We start from the raw sequence: 20,420 nt of genomic DNA on the forward strand, positions 1-20,420 counted from the left end.
AGAACAAATATGTGGTTAATCTTAAAAACGGGTAACAATTTTCCATTGCGTTTAACTTTGATAAAACTATACTTTAACTTCTCGTTCAAGTTCACTTGAACTAAGAGTTTCCGAAAAGTACAAGATTTAAAAAATTGTACAAGTCTATTTACCTCACACATCTAGACTTGTAACCCAAACCCATCAGGACCAACATAATATTGTATGAATTTTTAACATCTTTAAAATATACTAATAAAGTACTAGTTGTAAATACACACAATGTGCAATTGATAAATGTCCAAGATTAAAAATATATAACAAAATCACATGATTGAAATGAATTTTAGAAAACACACAAATAATTTAACTATTAGAAGTTGAAATTTTTGTTTTTGATGATTATAAAGATTATTATCTTTCATAATTTAAAAAAAATGCATTAAACTTAGGAGATATATCGTATTTCAAAATGATTACATTTTTAGCAAATGTAAATAATTTTCCTTTGATAATTATTTATGTTTTAATTAGAGTTTTAACATTGATACAATAATAAATAAAATAAATATTTTAATTTTAAAAAATTGAAAATAAATAAGTTACATTTTGAAATGAGAAATTGAATTAAAAATATATATTGTATTATCTATTGATTCAAATTATAGTTAACTTAAACTATAAAAAAGCTACATACTTATATATATGCATGTGTTTGCATTTTACATAGTAAATGTGAAATTGATAAATGAAAGAATAAATAAAGTATAATTGGTAATACGATATAAATGTACAACATAAAAAAGGTTAACGAGAAGTATTTAATGTCACTATACCACTAACATTTTTTTTATTCTAGTTAAGATTCAAAGTTTTTAAAAAAATATGTCAAAAGGAAAAATGTGAAGGATAAAATTGGCAAAACAGTGTAAATGTACAACACAAATAACATGATAAAATTAATATTTAATTCCACTTATACTACCAACACAATTTTTATTAATTTGTACTAATATTATTGATTTTTATTAAATTTTAGATTTAATTCTATTTTTTGTCATAAATTTATAGGTGATATTTCACTTTTAGTGTTTTTTTAGAATACCCCATGTTGGTCTTACTATTATTGTGGTATAACCATTTTTAGTTCTCTATCAACAAACCTCTTTAAATGACGTTAAATATGCGGAAATATGCGGTCATTTCAATCTATTCAGTTTTAAGTGTTAATTCATTTTTAGTCTTAGATTTACGTCTGACATTCTACTGCTGCGGAGGCGCGAATTGCAAATGAAAAAGACAAGGGGCTATTCGTGAATCAAAGATTTTTTAAAATAAAAATTCCACGGATAAATTCACTTTGTATAAAAAGATCGAAATGCTCCCGTATTTTAATGTCCTTTAAATATCTTTGTTGACAGAAGATAAAGAATACTCCATAATAATCATGTTATAATAATACTAAGATCAACTGAAAGTACTTTAAAAAATAAAAAATAAAATCACATTTATAAATTTAGGATTAAAAATGAAATCCACTTTAAGTTATAGATACAGAAAAAGCAGAGTTGATTTCTATTTTTTTTTTAAATAAAAGTAGAGTTGATTTCTAATCTTCCAAAGACCCCACCTAAACCCAACACCTCACGCCTTCTTTTGCTGACATTTTTCTCGGAAAAGTCTTTACTTGATCACAACAGAAGTATTCCTAATCCTGTCTTTTACTCCTTTGTGTTAGTCTGTTTGTCAATTAGGTTTCAGTTTGATCCTACATTGTCCCGGATCCTTTCTTCTTAGCTGGGTTATACTAATCTTGAGGAGCTTTATTGTTTAGATTCTGTCTTGCTGGAGAATAACGTCATGATTTAACAAACCCAGTTGCTCTTAGGGTTTGTTTGCTGCCTTGTTTCTCAAGAAAAATTAAAAAGGTTCCTTGAGAACCCATTTCAATGTTGCAATTTGCGAGATACACATTCCACCATTTTCATCAAAAATACTGTTTCAGTGCTAGTTTGGGTTGTTCTCAAACACCCGCTTCTTTCGGAACTTTCCACATACACTTGGTGTGCGCTTTTGGTTTGGCTCTGTTGCGCACCTGAATTTGTGGTGAGAGATGGGTTGTATTCATGGCAAGTGTTGTAGCAGATACCCTTCGTCTTCAGATGAGGAGAGCAGGGAAGAATTGGGTCCTTACGCTCAAACACATATTCTTACTAACAGGTCTTTAGATGTTGCTTATGTGCCTTGTGAAAATTTCAAATTAGAGTACTCTGTGCTTACACAGCGCGGTTTTTACCCTGACTTTCCGGAAAAGGAGAATCAAGATAGTTATTGTATCAAAAGAGAGCTTCAGGGTAATCCAAATATTCATTTCTTTGGTGTGTTTGATGGGCACGGGCAGTTTGGTACAGAGTGTTCGGGTTTTGTTAAGGATAGGCTTGTAGAGATATTGTCAAATGATCTTCAGTTGGTGGAAAATCCTGTGAGGGCTTACATCTCTGCATTTTCAACAGCTAACGAGGAACTTCACTCGAGTAATATAGACGATTCCATGAGTGGGACAACAGCAATTACAGCTCTAGTTATTGGTGACATGTTGTACGTTGCAAATGTGGGTGATTCGAGGGGGGTGCTAGCTGTTAAAGAAGGGAATGCTGTTATTGCTAAAGATTTGTCTTCTGACCAAACCCCTTTCAGGACAGATGAGTGTGAAAGGGTGAAGCTTTGTGGGGCTAGTGTTCTGACTGTTGATCAAGTGGAGGGCAATAAGGATCCAAGTATTCAGGCATGGGGCGATGAGGAGACAGGAGGTGATGATCCGCCTAGGCTGTGGGTTCCAAATGAGAAGTATCCTGGGACCGCATTTACACGGAGTGTAGGGGATAGTGTAGCTGAGAATATTGGTGTAGTTGCTGATCCAGAGGTATTAACAGTACAGTTAACTGCAAATTACCCCTTCTTTGTGCTTGCAAGTGATGGGGTCTTTGAGTTCATCTCCAGCCAAACTGTGGTGGACATGGTATGCTGTTTGCTTCACAATTAAAATTTATGTGTTCTAAAAATTTTGACTCATAATCTGACACAATGCATTTCCCTGCTTACTTTTTAACACCAATTGTCTCTATTTAAGCAATATGTGGATATTCATGCCCTAAAATCTCATGCAAATTTATAGTGATAAGTCCTATCAAAAACAGTTTGTAATTGCAATACTGTGTCGAAGGTCACAAAATGTTTGTAACGTAGGCATTAACTAACGGAGAATAAGAACTGTTTTATTACAAATATATTCTTAGAAAGTAATGGGGTTCTAGAATTTGGACATTTTAAATGCCATTTTGGAACTTTTTTTTTTTTTTTCTGCAATCCAGTCTCTACTGCACATGATAATGTCCTACTTTATTTAGTTTAAACATACAAAGGATTATCCAATTCACTATGTCAAATTACTGCATTCAGTTATCAGTAATTTCGAAAATCTTGCTCGCCTTATAATTTATATTACTTGTAGAACCAAATAATGTGTCTAGGTCATCATTTGGGATGAGACAACCTTGTGTTTTTCCCTTCTTTGTCAAAATCTCTCAACTGTTGGGTATTATTCTTGCCAGCATACTCTTGAATTAACATTATTTATACTTCAATTCCTTCATTGTGTAGGTGAGTAAATATGAGGATCCTCGAGATGCATGCTCAGCCATTGCTGGAGAAGCATACAAACTTTGGCTAGAGCATGACAACCGAACTGATGATATAACAATCATTATTGTACACATAAAAAACTTGTCAGTGCATGAACTATCAGATTCGTAGTGCAACTACTCTATTCTTCTTCTGCCACTGAATTCTATGATTCTATTTGTATTAATATCTGGAAGTAGTGATGATTGTGTTGGTTGCTATTTCAATTCGAATGGACTTTCAGTTGGATACCGGTGTATTAATTTGTGTATTGATGGTAGGACCGTAGGATACACACAATGACACACACACACACACACATAAACATACTATTGTGATTGGTGGCTACATCTTCAAGTTCTTAAAAAAAAAATCATATTTAGCTTCAATTTTTAAATTTTGATAGTCAGGTGCAAGCAAGCATTACTGATATGAGTGGAGGAAAAGGACTAAATATGGAGAAAGGAACGATTGGAATTTATTCCACTCCTGGATCAAAGGTGATGATGACTCTGAACTGCACTCTTGTCATCCTATTTAATTACTGGTTCAAAGCTCTATGGTTCCATCTGAAACCTGCAGTTGAGCATCTGAGTTGTTTCTTTACCCCCATTTCCTCCTTTTTCTGCTCTATTCTGCTAGGTTATTGCTTTGATTCTAGGATAAAATATGGCTCGTCCTGTTTTCGCTGCTGAGAAGGAACAATGAAGAGACATCGCAAAGGGCAATGATTTTGGATTAAAGATTCAGGCTCTCACAGGTTGCAAGTTTTCTTTTTATGATTTTGTGGATTATTGATTTTTTGAGCAATACTGATTTGCTTGATCTGCATGATTTTGTGGCTGCCTCAGGTTCTGCCAGTCATTATACCATGTACAAGTGGACCAATGATATAAGCTACATTTTTATTATATTAAAGGTACATTTTTAATACACTAAATGTTCATTTTAAAGATAAATTATATTGTTTTGAGTACTACTGATTCTGTTACAATGCAGTATATGTTCATAACTACTTTCTCAACCTACTGAAGCACAAAGAGTCAATATCGCCTCCACTAAGGCTCAAACTCACTCCCTTCCAAATGGGAGTGCAACCGGGTGCCACTAGACCATAAAGTCTTGGCATAAATTATATTTTTAATACACTAAAAGTATATTTTTAAAGAAATTATTTGAATACTGAATGTTTGCCAACTTCTGAGCGGAAGGCTCCCCAAATCTCAATACAGGTACTGGGTTGGGGGAAATGTATAGTTGATCATTTCAATAATAATTATGGTATAATTAATAATTTGTTAAAGTAAAAATTTTGGATATGATAACTGATTAAATATAATTATGATAACATTTTATATAAAATTTTGGCATCATCATTCTACTCAAATAATAAAGGGTGTTTTCTTTCTCCTTGCCATTTTCTTGGGGCGCTAATAAGACACCCACATGGCTTTTTTGCGTGGAGATGTAATGGGTCAATGGGCAACTGGAAATTAGAGCGGTTAACATAAGTGGCTTCATTAAATATGACATGATACTTTGAATGTATTTTTGCATGCCTCATCCGATATGAATGAGGCACCTCTCTATATTAATTGCTTGAAAGGTTGGCATCTCCCATCTAGATTTGATATGAACATCCAGATGTAAGCCACTTATGAGGGTTCCTCGGTTCAGACATGCTCATTTTAGCATCTATCTTAACTTGCTCAATCTCAATGCTTGTGTCGAACAGTAGACCCTGAAAATTTTCCTGTGATAACTCTTAAAGCACACTTCAAGGGGTTTTCTTTTAATTGAAACTTACAAAGACAATCGGAAACTTGCCTTAAATCAATCAAATAATCTGTATGGAGCTTCTACTTTACTTTACCACTAGATCATCTGTATAACATGTTGTCATTTTGTGTAGTATATTATCAAATAGAGTTAATTCCAGCAATGTTCCTCCGACTATGTTGATTTTTCAAAATTGGTCCTCGTCTTTTAATTTGGACGAAAAAGACACTTGACTATTGAATTTGTTCCGACAATGGTCATTCCGTCAGATGAAGGTTAAGTTGGTGTTAAATGAAGGGGTAAAGTAGTCATTTCAATTGCCTAGTGAAGGACTGGTGAACATAGGGATCTGGGGCGGCGGCTGTGGAGCAGTTTCCGGCAACGTACGATGCTCCCAGGAGGCCGGATTCAATTGTTGCTTCTGGGCCCATTATGCCTCGTCTAAAGGAGGTGGTATGGTGCTGCAATGTTGGGGACACAAAAGCAAAGTCCTAATAAAAATAAAAATTATAATAATCCTGGACAATCTCATAATCAAAAGCCATATCAAAATCAAAATACTCAAAGTCAAAATAAAATTGGTTTTTTTGAGAATGGTTTGCAGAATGGTGTTTCGCATGGTCCTAACTCCTAATGCTACTGCTATGTTGAACCAAAATGGCGCAAATTCCAGATTCCTTTGGTTTTGGTAGCACTGGTTCGAGGAGGCGGCGTATTACGATTCGAGCTCGCCGGATGGGTCTCAATCATTAGCGGCATCCAAGACCATAGTTTCGGAGAGGAATATGAGGAAGAAGCTGAACGGGTGGCTGATTGCACTCAGGGCAGTGGTTCCCTAAGAATCCAAGGCTTATTGCGGCGATTACAGGGGCAGAGTGGAAGAGATTTGCGGCGATTGAAAGGAAGGAAAAAGAAGATGAATTATACACTAGCAATTGAAATGACTACTTTACCCCTTTATTTAACATCAACTTAACCTTCATCTGACGGAAGGACCATTGCCGAACCAATTCAATAGTCAAGTGTCTTTTTTGTCCAAATTAAAAGACGATGACCAATTTTGGAAAATCAACGTAATCGGAGGACCATTGTTGGAATTAACTCTTATCAAATATTGTCTACATAGCTCTTTGATATGTAACACTAGCATTTTTCAAACCAAAAGGCATTACCTTATAGCAATAAATGCCCTTTGGAATATGAAATGAGGTCAAATCTTCATCTTTTGGAGTCATACGAATCTAGTTATAACCATACGAGTCATTCATGAATTACATTATTTCATGTTTGATTACTACATCTATCATCAACTCAACTATAAGCAATGGAAAATTTTCCTTTGGCATTCGACATTAAGGTCACGAAAATCAACGTACTTGGATTTGGCCATTCTTTTTACCCGCTAACACAATCCTGGATATCCACGTCAGGTACTTAACTTTGCAAATAAAACCAGTATCTATAACCTTGTTAACCTCTGTTTCAATCGAAGGAATGAGCTCCGAGCAAAAGCGCCATTGAACTTGTTTAACTAGATGACATCCCCTTTTCACCTCTAGATGATGCACATCCACCTTCAGATCTGGATCCATTTACCCCATTATATTTCAAATGATTAGATCCATTTCATTTAAATTATATTCTGTAATTTTTTATGCCACATAACCACATAAGATACTACTACTGGCTTATGAACACCAACAGTAGCCAAAAAAAAAACAAACAAACAAAATACTCAGCCTTCATATGAGTCCAACCCTTGAAGGAAACCTACACTAGAGAGAAATTTGTCCAAACTGAGCCTGGAGTTGTGCTATACAAACTCATGCAACCAACGAACAATCGGCCAAAAGAATTTTCAAATATTGGAGAGCTCTCGCACACCAGCATGTAGATATCTGGTGAGAGTTTATGATGGTGTCTATGGAGAGCTCTCACACACAGGAAGTCTGGTCGCCAAATTTTTGAAACGAGGTATTAGATGCCAGTGCTCTTCCCTTAGTGCCTTAAATTTAATCACTGTTGTTTTAAGTATTCAAATTTATACTGCTCTATCATTGGGCAAATTATACCATGAACCAGGGTCTACCTTGCATTATAGACTCTGATCTAAATATAACCTTATAATTCTGTATTTGTAGTTGACATATTCTATGCTTATAGTTGAAATTTTTTGTATCGGGTTCACAATACAATATGAACTCTGATCCATGGTATAACAATTGATCTAAAACAGCCTAACTCAACGGCAAATTATACAATGGACCTTGATCTGAAATACGGAGTAACATTCAAAATATATATCTGCCGTTAATATATTATGTGTTTGTACTTAACAAATTATGTACTTATAAATAAATTGAAAGTACATAATAGGCTAACTGCGTACATAATTTATTATATATTTATAGACACATAATATGTTAATTATAATAAACATACTCCGTAATTTGTTGACATAAGGTACATAATATATTAACTGTAGACGTATAATCTGAATGTTGTTTTGAATCAGCGGTTACAATAGAAAAGTAAACCCTAGTTCATGATATAACAATTGTAACTCAGTGGTTGGGGGCAAGTTATACCGTGGACCATGGTCCACAGAGCATTGTAGGATGTAGATAATGGTCTGAAATAGTGTCGTATTAATGAAAAGAAACGGCACTCGTTCCGCGTAGATAGTCTATTTGTATAACATATTCAGTTCCATTTTATATACATTGTAGTTTCATTTTGTTCCAACTATAGTTTTAATTTGATATTATACATACAATAGTCTTCTTATAGTGAGACATGTTATTGAATTTCATTTTATACACACTGTAGTCTGATTACAACACCATTAAATTATAGTTCTAACTCAACTACGGTTTCATTGGACAATATACACCAAAATATGTGAAACTGTTTTTTAGTTTCATTTTATATACACTGTAGTTTCATTACAACACAACTACATTATTATTTTGATATAACTACATAATTGGACAATATGCACTCAAATATGTGAAATATTGGTATTCCGTTTAATTTTATATACACTGTAGTTTCATTACGACACAACTACAATATCATTTCGATATAATTACAGTTTCATTGGACAATATACAGTCAATATGTGACACATATTATTCAGTTTCATTTATATATATATATATATATATATATATATATATATATATATATATATATATGTATGTATGTATGTATGTATGTATGTATGTATGTATGTATGTATAATTTTGTCACATGATTGATTTTTTGTTCATGAGTGAAATGAAAAATGACATTCGATTCATTTGAATCAACTCTATATGTGACACAGATTATTCAGTTTTATTTTATACATGCTGCAGTTTCATTTCTACAAAATTAAAGTATCATTTCAATTAAATTACAGTTCCATTTGATCATATAAACACAATATATGAGACAGTTTCAGTTTAGATATACTGTAACTTATTTTGTTATAAACACACAAAAAATGCAAAATTTGTTAAAATGCAACGAGAGCCGTTTATTTGTTTAAAGATATGACACCGTTTTTGGACCATGGTCCATAGAATACCAACCGGTGGTTGGGCCTCTAGGCCTTTACCCATATTAAGTTTGGGCTTTGAGTTGGGTAAATGATGTGATCTTTTTAGATAAAATAATTGTTGCTTCAACATAAAATTCTTGCCTACTACATTGATTTATTTATGATTAGCTTAATGACCAATTATAAAATGATGCATCAAGAGAAAAATTTTCGTTGACATGCTATATAGTATTTTCTATCTTTTTATTAAAGTAAATTTAATAAAAGGCTAATATAGCGACTAAAATACATTTTTAAAGATTTAACTTTAATTTGGAAAGAGAAAGAAGATGCAATAAAGTTTCTTATTCCGTAAGAAGATGGTTTAAAATTATTAGAAAAAATTCAATTTTTACAAGATTCTGGAAAAAAAAAAAAACAGAAGAAGTTATGGAATAAAAGTTAAGAACCATTTCGAAGATTCCAGAATCCATTGCAACTTTTTTATAATATTAGAAAAATAAAAAGATAAAAGAAAAAAGAAAATCTAAAGGTGTATATTGGTTACCAGATTTTGTGGGGATCAGGCCCTTACCACACCTTTACAAAATAAATAAATAAAAAATAAAATTGAAAAGACAAAGTCACAAAGACCATAATAACTTAAATATAATAAAGATTATACAAGCCATAAAAATAGAAGTATGTACTAAAAGGGAAAAAAAATCTTCCAAAATTGCAGGAAAGAAATAAGATGAATAATTTGAACAGAAAGGGAAGTAAGAGACGGCTCCATACTTCTTGTGTCCTAAACTGATTCACGTGCCAAGTATATTTCCACACACCAAACAAGAAAGTTCAAGGGTCCCACCTTTTCTATGCCAAATCTACCCTCGTGTACCTTGTTAATCACAAAATAATCTTTACAAATATTTTTTATGACAATATTGGAGAAAGTTTTATTTTGAGTAAAGACAGAAATTCGAGTCACTCCCTTGCATTATTGTTAAGTTGGTGAACTTATTGATTTAGTAACTACAAAATTACAAATTCGACTTATAGTGAGAGTAGTTTATTAACTTTTTTGGTTTGAACTGGTCAACTATGAATAACATACGCTGGTCTAACTCCTTGTAATCATGTGCCGACTAGAGTCACAAAGCGAAATTTATTCTATACACATTTAGAGATATTGGTGGTAGGCTTTTCTCATAACTAAAAAAAAATACTATAATAATAATAACCTGCAAAGGTAGACAAATAAATTATAGAAGTCAAAAAATTAATTTATAATGAGTCAAATCAAACAGACACAAATAGAGTTGATTCAAATGAATCGAATGTCATTTTTCATTTCATTCATGAACAAAAAATCAATCATGTGACAAGATTATATATATATATATATATATATATATATATATATATATATATATCACATTATTGTACTAAAAATCCTGATGCATACGGTAGATAATTTTGAGTACTTAACAACTAATTATGACTAACCTTGACATGATGGACATATGGGTTCAAGATTCGAACCTCTTATATGGTTACACTTTCGACGCAGTGCTCAAGATGATAGGCAATTATCTTGAGACCTTTTTCAAGACTAATTCAGATAGGTTTGGCGGTTCATGGCGTAAATTTTATCGGGTTTGGGTGGCATTGGATGTTAATAAATTGTTCCATCGTAGGTTGAAGCTTACCAAGAGGGATGGAGAGTCAATATGGCTTTTGTTTCGGTACGAACACATGCACACTTTTTGCTTCTGTTGTGGTATGTCGGGACACACTAACCATTATTGTGTAAAAACACTCCTACCTCCATGTTCCTGGCTGACTATGCCTATGGGCCAAAGATGTATGCGTGCTCTAGACAGCAAGGAGGTGCGCGCGGGGCTTGGGTTCTCGATGGTTGATCGTTGATGCGAACCTGGGGGCTTTAGTACTACCAACCAACCCAACACCACGACTGGGGAGCAAACTATTACTGAGATTGTTGGTATACTTTTGGTAACACCGAAGAGGATACGCACGAACATGGAGTAGGTATTGCTGATAGACGATTTGCATGAAGTCGCTATGACAGATGTCCCAAAAAACTTGAAGACAATGAGGCTCGTGTCCTAGGCTCGCCACGACTAATGAGTACCCTTAGCTAGAGCTGTCGTGGTTTGGGTAATCAATGCGCAGTTCATGAACTTCAAGATCTTGTATCAAAGAAATTACCCATGTTTGTTTGTTTTTTTTGTTTTTTTTTATTATGGAAACTAAGGTTAACCAAGGACATGCTGAACATTTGCGGGTCAAGATGGGGTATGATGGCCAAATTTATGTTGATAGTGTAGGTTGCAACGGTGGTATTGCGTTGTTTTGGAAGGACAATAGTGTAGCTAAGATGCTGAGTTACTCTCGTAACCATATTGACATAAAGGTGTCAATATAAGGATCAACCTCACGGAGGCTAATGTGTTTCTATAGAATTCCTTAGAGAGGAGATTTCAACGATGTGGCAAAGCACACATTCTAAGAAGTGTGGCCCTCACCTACAACCTGACAGTTTGTTAGGGTTTTTGTGCCGCGTTGGACGATTGTTGTTTAAGTAATATGGGTATGAATGGCTTCCCATTCACCTTGGAAAGATGGAGAGGCATGTCAGCACTTGTGGAGGAAAAACTTGACTGGGTCGTTGCCACTCACGCAAGGCACTTTCTTCATGCTAATGTTGAGGTGAGCAACGTGGAGATGATATTCTCTAACCATAATGCTATCTTTCTCATGTAAGAATTAAAACTGAACTGAAGTATATGAAATATAGGATCTAACCTCCAGCCATAGTTATTTGTTTGATGATTGCCTGATCTGCTTACTGCTGTTGCTTGAGCTTTCTAATTATTTTTCTCTCACTTGACTCAACTCTCTCAGATGGTGTACAAGACTGTATGTCAAGCAGTGAGGGGGATTTTGATGGCCTTTATATAGTTGCATTCCATCAATGCACTAATCATGAAAATTTTCCTATTCTTAATTATTTGCACCACTTTCTGAATAAGAACAAAACATAAATTAGTGGATCCCTAATTTAGGTGTTAGTGTATCCCTGATTTAAGGTCATAGTGGAGTTTAGTGGACTCATACTTTTGACCTTTTATTATTTGTTCTTACATTCTCCCACTTGGTGCAAATATCAAACTCAAAGTACAAGATAACACTAACCATAATGATATGTCCTCATTAGTGCGAGTAATATCTATTATGATTAAATGTAAACTGCCTTTAAGTACTTAATTAGGAAACAAGAAAAACTTAATGAAAATAAACCTTATGTTTATTTCAAATCCGACTGAAATATTTTCTCAATAAATTTAAAGTGTACATACTAGAATGAGAAAATTTCTGAATGCAAAAGAATTTCATTAAAACTGAATGTATATATACAAATTACAAATTGGGTGAAAGTCCCATCTTTTCAGCAAGATCCTTGAATTTAAATGGAGGCATGCCTTTAGTCAAGGGATCTGCTATCATCAACTCAGTACTAATGTGCTCAATGACCACAATTTCTCTTTTAACACGCTCCCTAATAGCTAAGAACTTGATGTCGATGTGTTTGCTTCGACTCCCACTTTTGTCGTTCTTAGTTAGGAAGACTGCAGCTGAGTTGTCACAATAGATTTTTAACGGCTTAGATATAGAATCCATAATCCTAAGCCCAGAGATGAAATTCTTAAGCCACACACCTTGCGAAGTAGCTTCGAAACAAGAAACGAACTCGGCTTCCATAGTAGAAGTAGTTATTAAAGATTGTTTAACACTTCTCCATGAGATAGCCCCACCAGCCATGATAAACACGTACCCAGAAGTCGATTTTCGAGAATCAACACAGCCAGCAAAGTCCGCATCAGAATATCCAATAACATCCAAGTTATCTGTCTGTCTAAATCCAAGCTTGTAATCTTTAGTACCTTTGAGGTACCTTAAAACTCTTTTTACAGCTCTCCAGTGGTCCATACCTGGATTTTGCAAATATCGTCCTAGCATTCCAACAGCAAAAGCAATGTCTGGTCTCGTACATACTTGAATGTATCCAAGGCACCCAACTGCTTCAGCATATGGAATAGTCTCCATGGATTCTTTCTCCAGGTCACTCTTAGGGCATTGATCCATATTGAATTTATCTCCTTTTGCTATTGGAGCAACATTTGGTGAACAATTTTTCATCTGAAATCTTTCTAAAACTTTGTTTATATAGGTTTCTTGCGATAGACCCAGTATGCCCCGGGATCTATCCCTATGAATCTTTATGCCAATGACATAAGATGCATTACCCATGTCCTTCATATCAAAGTTCTTAGAAAGGAATTGTTTCACGTCACGAAGCATCCCCATATCATTAGCGGCAAGCAAGATATCATCCACGTATAAAACTAGAAAACAAATTTTGCTCCCACTCACCTTATGGTATATACAATGATCAGAGGGATTCTCAACAAAACCAAATGAAGAAATAACCCCATCGAACTTAATGTACCATTGGCGGGAGGCTTGTTTTAAGCCATATATGGATTTCTTAAGCTTGCATACTAAATTTTCACCATCTTTAGAAGAGAATCCTTCAGGTTGTTTCATGTAAACTTCCTCTTCTAGATCACCATTAAGAAAGGCAGTTTTCACATCCATTTGTTGCAATTCAAGATTAAAATGTGCAACTAAAGCCAAGATAATTCGAAGAGAATCTTTCTTTGATACAGGAGAAAAAGTCTCCTTGTAATCGATTCCTTCTTTTTGAGTAAATCCCTTAGCAACGAGTCTGGCCTTGTATCTTTCAATGTTACCTAATGAATCTCTTTTGGTTTTAAAAACCCATTTACAAGAAATAGCCTTGGCCCCATTAGGTAACTCAACAAGATCCCAAACTCCATTACTCTTCATGGAATTCATTTCATCTTTCATGGCTTCTAACCACAAATCAGAATGTTCACAATTCGTGGCTTGTGAAAAAGTTTCAGGATCATTTTCAGCTCCAATGTCAGATTCTTGTAGATACGATTCATAATAACTAGGTAATGCTGAACGTCTTATCCGAGTAGACCGTCTTAATGTTGAACCACCGATACCTTGAGAAGGTTGCGGGGCAACTACCTCTTCAGGAACTAAGGGTAGTTCTTGAATTTGTTCAGTCTGTATCGGTTCAGGAACTTGCTGTAAATCCTGAAATTGTTGAGTTTCAGCAACTTGTGGAATGTCAATGGTGGGTTGTATAACCGCGGGTGTTAATGAAGGAACACTGCGTATAAGTACAACTCCATTAGATGACGTAGAAGGGTGAGAGTCGATATGATCAAAAGTAGGAACTAAGTTCTTAAATCGATCTCTCCCACTAATCAAGTCATCTTCAAGAAACTTAGCATTCCTTGATTCCACTATCCTAGTAGTATGTGATGGACAATAAAACCTATAACCCTTAGAAGATTGTGCATATCCAATAAAGAAAGCACTAATTGTCCTCGGGTCAAGTTTCTTTTCTTGTGGATTGTATATTCTCACCTCAGACGGACATCCCCAAATACGCATATGATGCAAACTCGGTTTCCAACCTTTGAATAACTCAAAAGGTGTCTTAGGGACAGCCTTGGTAGGAACACGGTTTAATATATACGTTGCCGTCTTAAGTGCTTCAGTCCACAGCGTTTTTGGAAGTGTGGAGTTTATCAGCATACTCCGCACCATATCCAAAAGAGTCCGATTTCTTCTTTCAGCAACACCGTTTTGATCCGGAGATCCAGGCATGGTGTATTGGGCAATAATCCCATGCTCTTGAAGAAATTTGGCAAACGGTCCTAGTGCTTGTCCATTTTCAGTGTATCTACCATAATATTCACCACCTCTATCTGATCTAACTATTTGTATTTGCTTCTTGCATTGGTTTTCAACTTCAGCTTTAAATAATTTAAAGGCATCCAATGCTTCATGCTTATTATGAAGTAAATACACATAGGTAAATCTTGAAAAGTCATCAATGAAGGTGATAAAATATTTCTGACCATGCATATCCATATCTGGACAACATATGTCAGTGTGAATAATTTCCAATAATGTTGAACTTCTATTGGCACCTTTCTTTGACTTGTTTGTCTGCTTACCCTTAATGCAGTTAATGCAAGTCTCAAAATCAGTATAGTCTAGAGTAGAAAGTACTCCATCCTTTACTAATCTTTTAATACGCTCAAGGGAGATATGACCTAATCTCCGATGCCATAACATTGAGGAGTTTTCGTTAATACTGCATCGTTTAGTGCCGTTTTGAACATGTAAAGAATTATAAATTGAAACATTCTTTAAGTTAAGACGATAAAGACCATCAGATAATGTACCAGTGCCAATACAAGTAGAATTATGAAATAACTTGAAATACTTGGCATTAAATTCAAATTTAAATCCAAAGGGTACAAGTCTAGAAACTGAAATTAAGTTCCTAGAGAAACTAGGAACATAGAATGTCTTATTTAGCGTCAAAACAAAACCATTATTCAAAACTAAAGTACAAACTCCGACAGCTTCTACAGGTGATGCAATCTTGTTTCCAGAGAAGATGCTACACTCAGTTCCCGTTGGCTGTCTCAGATTTGTCATAGCCTGCAAGGAGTTTGCAATGTGGATTGTTGAACCAGAGTCAATCCACCAAGAATTAGTATTAACTTCTAACATATTGGATTCAAAACATACAAAAGAATAGGAAACATTACCTTTTTGGGACATCCACTTCTTGAATTTGATACAGTCCTTCTTCATGTGTCCCTTCTTTCTACAAAAGAAACACTTCTGTATCTTCTTAATGTCAGCTTTTGGGGGCAGTTTGCCCTTAGTTGCTACGGTGGATCCCTTGGACTTTCCAGATTTTCTTTTATACTTTGTTGTGGCCATTAGAGCGTTTTCCCCAATCTCAGTCATAAGCCTTTGTTCTTCTTGTGCACACATGGTTATCAACTCATTGATAGACCAATCTACTTTATGTGTGTTGTAAGAAATCTTAAAGGGGCTATATTCTTGAGGAAGGGTATTAAGTGCAAAATGCACCACAAAAGTATCTGGTAAAATGATTTCCAGCTTCTTTAGTTGAGCTGCAATATCCCTTACTTGCATGATGTGTTTACGCGTGCCCTTAACAGTGGTAAGACGAAGATTGATAAATCGCATTATTAGAGTACTTGCCGATGATTTCTTTGAGTCAACAAATTGATCATCAATGGCCTTGAGCAGAGGCTTGGTTTTCTGAATTTCCTCAATGGAACCACGAATTTCTCTCGAAATTTTTGACTTAATGAGGTGCACACATAACCGATTGGATCTCTCCCATCGTGCACGAAGCTGCTTGGCTTCGTCAGTGCTTTCTGTAGTAACCTCGGAGGGTTCCTCATTCAGAACAGCGTAATCTAACTCTAATAATCCCAAATGTAGGAGAATAGCATCTTTCCACTCTTTGTGATTATCGTCGTTAAGCAAAGGAACATCAATAGTTATGGTTTGAGTGACGGGTAGAGTTGCTGTAAAGAGTAACAATGAATGCTTGGTTATAATTTTTCGAGGCAAAAATATATAGAGAGAGAGAATAAAGTGCATATTGTTACCAATGTAAGTTATGCAAAAGATAGACTCGTATGCCATAAAAATTGCCTGTGGGCTAAATTTTTACGCACAATGAATCTATCAAGACTGAATGGTGGAAATAGAATGAGTACGATTTTTATTTGATTTACCACCCTTAATGACAAAACTACCAAACTATATGCCGATACATAATCCCTGTGGGCAAATTATGATCATAGTTTCGTATTTCATCCTAATTAACACTACAAATACAACAAAATTGCCTGTGGGCGAAATTTTATCATATTACGCACAGTTAACCACAATATTCTTGCCTAAACTTTATGTGAGTAAAACTTAAGATGTAATTTTGGTAAATTGAAGATGCTGTGGCTACTCTTTAATCGACCAAAATTAAATATTATCACATTGGCAAGAAAATCCTAACAAACAAATTGAACCAAATCATGATAGACAATCCTTAGGTATACTCCCAGGAAAGTTGGTAGGTGCTAAGGCTCCTTTAAAAACCAACTCCTTAGACAGAGTAGCGTCGCAAGGGGACTAGTAGCAATATGGCTGAAGGCACTACGGCAGTTTCAGCCAGCAAGGCGTTTTAAGCCAGGGCCATAGAACTAGTATTCCTCCCCAAGAAACTTCCCTAATTCATGTGTTCTCATGTTTGAAGTAAAATTGTTTGAGAGTTCTATAAGATTATGAGTTCACCTATGGATAAGGCTTTTAATAGGGTGAACTATCTTTGTGATTCTTTAATGTGCCCTTAAATAGACACAACTGAAGAGTAATAATATGCTTAATATATCCTTAAAGGCTCTAAATTCACCTAAAAGGCACTATATCATGCATAATAAACATTTAATTCAGACCTAGAAGGCTCTAAATTCATCCTTAAAGAACATGCTTTTCTAAAGGAATAATTATAACAGTCAAACAATTATTGCAAATAAAGATACATAGCATGCTCAAATTATGCATATTATTAACTCATACTTCATAATCAAATTGCAATACTTAAGGCAATTTAATATAATCCTCAATATTAAATTAAAATTCAAATCACAAATGTAAACTTAATATTTGTTCAAAATTGAATATAATTAATAGTAAATCAATGAGGAATTAAATTGAACAATTAAATATAGAAGAAGCCCAAATATGATGTAGGAAAAACACTAAAGCAAACCCATATATAATTATAGTGAGCCCAAAAGTTAAAGCATGTCCAAATGACTTAAACAATCTAAATGGGCCCAATTATAATTTTTTTTTTTTATAAGTATAATGGGCTTGGCCGAATTGGGCTTTTTTTTTTTTATAAGTATAATGGGCTTGGCCGAATTGGGCCTTTTTTTTTTTATAAGTATAATGGGCTTGGCCGAATTGGGCCAAACCCAAACTAATACAATTTCCCTTTTGGCCGAATTGGGCCAAACCCAAACTAATACAATTTCCCTTATCATTCTTCTTGGCCAAACCCAAACTAATACAATTTCCCTTATCATTCTTCTTCCACTAGTTCAATAATAAATAGGCCCAAAAGCTTTAAAATTAAATAGGCCTTGAATTTGAATTCAGTCCAAATAACTAAAATTAAATAGGCCTTGAATTTGAATTCAGTCCAAATAACTCAAATAAGCCCAAATAATTTTAAAAGAAGCCTGACCGAAATGGGCCAAACATAGAGACGCGAAGAGGGAAAGAGAGAGAGGGGTCGCCGGCCATAGAGACGCGAAGAGGGAAAGAGAGAGAGGGGTCGCCGGCCACCACCACCGTTCGCGACCACTCGCCGACCATCGCCAGTCACCTTTCACGCCACCGTCTTCTCCATCGGTCCATCGCCAGTCACCTTTCACGCCACCGTCTTCTCCATCGGTCATCGGAGAATGATGAACCGGAGGCTCCAGTCCGCGAATAAATTCGGTATTTTCTCTGGCTGCGCAGATGTAGTATAGGGCAACTAGGTTTGGATGGTTTGAACATAATATATGTTAAATGGATGGGCTATGTTTGGCCCATTTCGGTCAGGCTTCTTTTAAAATTATTTGGGCTTATTTGAGTTATTTGGACTGAATTCAAATTCAAGGCCTATTTAATTTTAAAGCTTTTGGGCCTATTTATTATTGAACTAGTGGAAGAAGAATGATAAGGGAAATTGTATTAGTTTGGGTTTGGCCGAATTGGGCCAAACCCAAACTAATACAATTTCCCTTATCATTCTTCTTCCACTAGTTCAATAATAAATAGGCCCAAAAGCTTTAAAATTAAATAGGCCTTGAATTTGAATTCAGTCCAAATAACTCAAATAAGCCCAAATAATTTTAAAAGAAGCCTGACCGAAATGGGCCAAACATAGCCCATCCATTTAACATATATTATGTTCAAACCATCCAAACCTAGTTGCCCTATACTACATCTGCGCAGCCAGAGAAATACTGAGAGAGATAGAGACGCGAAGAGGGAAAGAGAGAGAGGGGTCGCCGGCCACCACCACCGTTCGCGACCACTCGCCGACCATCGCCAGTCACCTTTCACGCCACCGTCTTCTCCATCGGTCATCGGAGAATGATGAACCGGAGGCTCCAGTCCGCGAATAAATTCGGTATTTTCTCCATAAGGCAGTAGGTTTATTTATAAATTTATTTCAAAATTTGTTCGTTTATATTTTAAAAATAATTTATAGCATATTCCAGCAGTAGGTATGTTTATTTTCGAAAATATTTCGAAAGAATATTTGTAATATTTTCCAGATATTAATGTAACAATTTCATATATATACACATATTCAAACCAAATATATATGTACAAAAACATACTGTAAAATAGCAGGCACAAATTATGTATGCATTCAAAACAGAATACTTAAATTCATATTGCATACAAACCCAAGTAAATCAATTACAACTAGGCAGAGATTATATTTTGCTCTGATACCAACTGTAAGAATTAAAACTGAACTGAAGTATATGAAATATAGGATCTAACCTCCAGCCATAGTTATTTGTTTGATGATTGCCTGATCTGCTTACTGCTGTTGCTTGAGTTTTCTAATTATTTTTCTCTCACTTGACTCAACTCTCTCAGATGGTGTACAAGACTGTATGTCAAGCAGTGAGGGGGATTTTGATGGCCTTTATATAGTTGCATTCCATCAATGCACTAATCATGAAAATTTTCCTATTCTTAATTATTTGCACCACTTTCTGAATAAGAACAAAACATAAATTAGTGGATCCCTAATTTAGGTGTTAGTGTATCCCTGATTTAAGGTCATAGTGGAGTTTAGTGGACTCATACTTTTGACCTTTTATTATTTGTTCTTACATCTCAACCTAATGGATCCCAAGTTCGGTGTTTTTAAACATAGGTTCTGCTTAAAAAATTCCTGGCTGAAGGAAGAGGGATGTAAAGAGGTAATTATTGGATCTTGGAACTCTTCTATTAGCTAAGGCCTTTAGTGTTGTCTACCTCAATGTGGAGATTAGTTAATGGCCTAGGTGGGGAGAGAACTTGTAAATTTGGTAGGAAAATTCAAGGGTTGAAGAGGGTTCTTACTGGTTTGAAGTATAAGCAGGATGAGGAAATTAAACTCAATGTTATTTAGGCAAATGCATGATGAACTCAGTGGGTTGTTTGAGCAGGAAGAAATATACTAGAAATAGCAGGCCAAAAATCATTGGCTGAAGGAAGGAAACGCGCACATTCACTTTTTCCACAACTTCGCTTTAGCCAAACATTGGAAGAACAAGAGTTTAAAGTTGATAGATTGATCAGGGTGGTGGATTGAGGGGGAAGCATTGAGACTGACCATCCTCCCCTATTTTGATGATATCTTCCACACTAATTC

General features: G+C 35.0%; 2 protein-coding genes across 3 annotated transcripts; one reads left to right on the forward strand and one right to left on the reverse strand.

Moving 5' to 3' along the window:
- Positions 1-1,661: 1,661 nt before the first annotated feature.
- On the forward strand, positions 1,662-3,911 carry LOC116015290 (probable protein phosphatase 2C 35). The gene is made up of 2 exons (XM_031255330.1): positions 1,662-2,998; positions 3,640-3,911. Exons 1-2 carry the CDS (start codon positions 2,093-2,095, stop codon positions 3,790-3,792), a joined length of 1,059 nt encoding a protein of 352 aa, XP_031111190.1. The 5' UTR covers positions 1,662-2,092; the 3' UTR covers positions 3,793-3,911.
- An 11,451-nt stretch (positions 3,912-15,362) lies between these two features.
- On the reverse strand, positions 15,363-19,572 carry LOC116017637. Of its 2 annotated transcripts, XM_031258258.1 has the most exons (3): positions 19,559-19,572; positions 15,715-16,512; positions 15,363-15,604 (listed from the first exon to the last, which is right to left on the reverse strand). In XM_031258258.1, the coding sequence occupies exons 1-3, from the start codon at positions 19,566-19,568 to the stop codon at positions 15,570-15,572; spliced, it is 843 nt and encodes a 280-aa protein (XP_031114118.1). In that variant the 5' UTR covers positions 19,569-19,572; the 3' UTR covers positions 15,363-15,569. The 2 variants fall into 2 exon arrangements, with proteins under 2 accessions (XP_031114118.1, XP_031114117.1); XM_031258257.1 differs by lacking the exon at positions 19,559-19,572 and having other exon boundaries at positions 15,715-16,754.
- Between the last annotated feature and the right edge of the window lie 848 nt (positions 19,573-20,420).

This window comes from Ipomoea triloba, chromosome 4 (assembly GCF_003576645.1).
Source record: "Ipomoea triloba cultivar NCNSP0323 chromosome 4, ASM357664v1".
Classification (NCBI taxonomy): domain Eukaryota; kingdom Viridiplantae; phylum Streptophyta; class Magnoliopsida; order Solanales; family Convolvulaceae; genus Ipomoea; species Ipomoea triloba.

Bases quoted from the DNA above. Each gene is read 5' to 3' on its own strand.
- LOC116015290 (XM_031255330.1), top strand. From the start codon at position 2,093: ATGGGTTGTATTCATGGCAAGTGTTGTAGCAGATACCCTTCGTCTTCA. The intron at 2,999-3,639 runs GTATGCTGTTTG...TTCATTGTGTAG, and splicing joins GCCAAACTGTGGTGGACATG to GTGAGTAAATATGAGGATCC.
- LOC116017637 (XM_031258257.1), bottom strand. From the start codon at position 16,633: ATGGCATACGAGTCTATCTTTTGCATAACTTACATTGGTAACAATATG. The intron at 15,605-15,714 runs GTAATGTTTCCT...AACTCCTTGCAG, and splicing joins GAAGTGGATGTCCCAAAAAG to GCTATGACAAATCTGAGACA.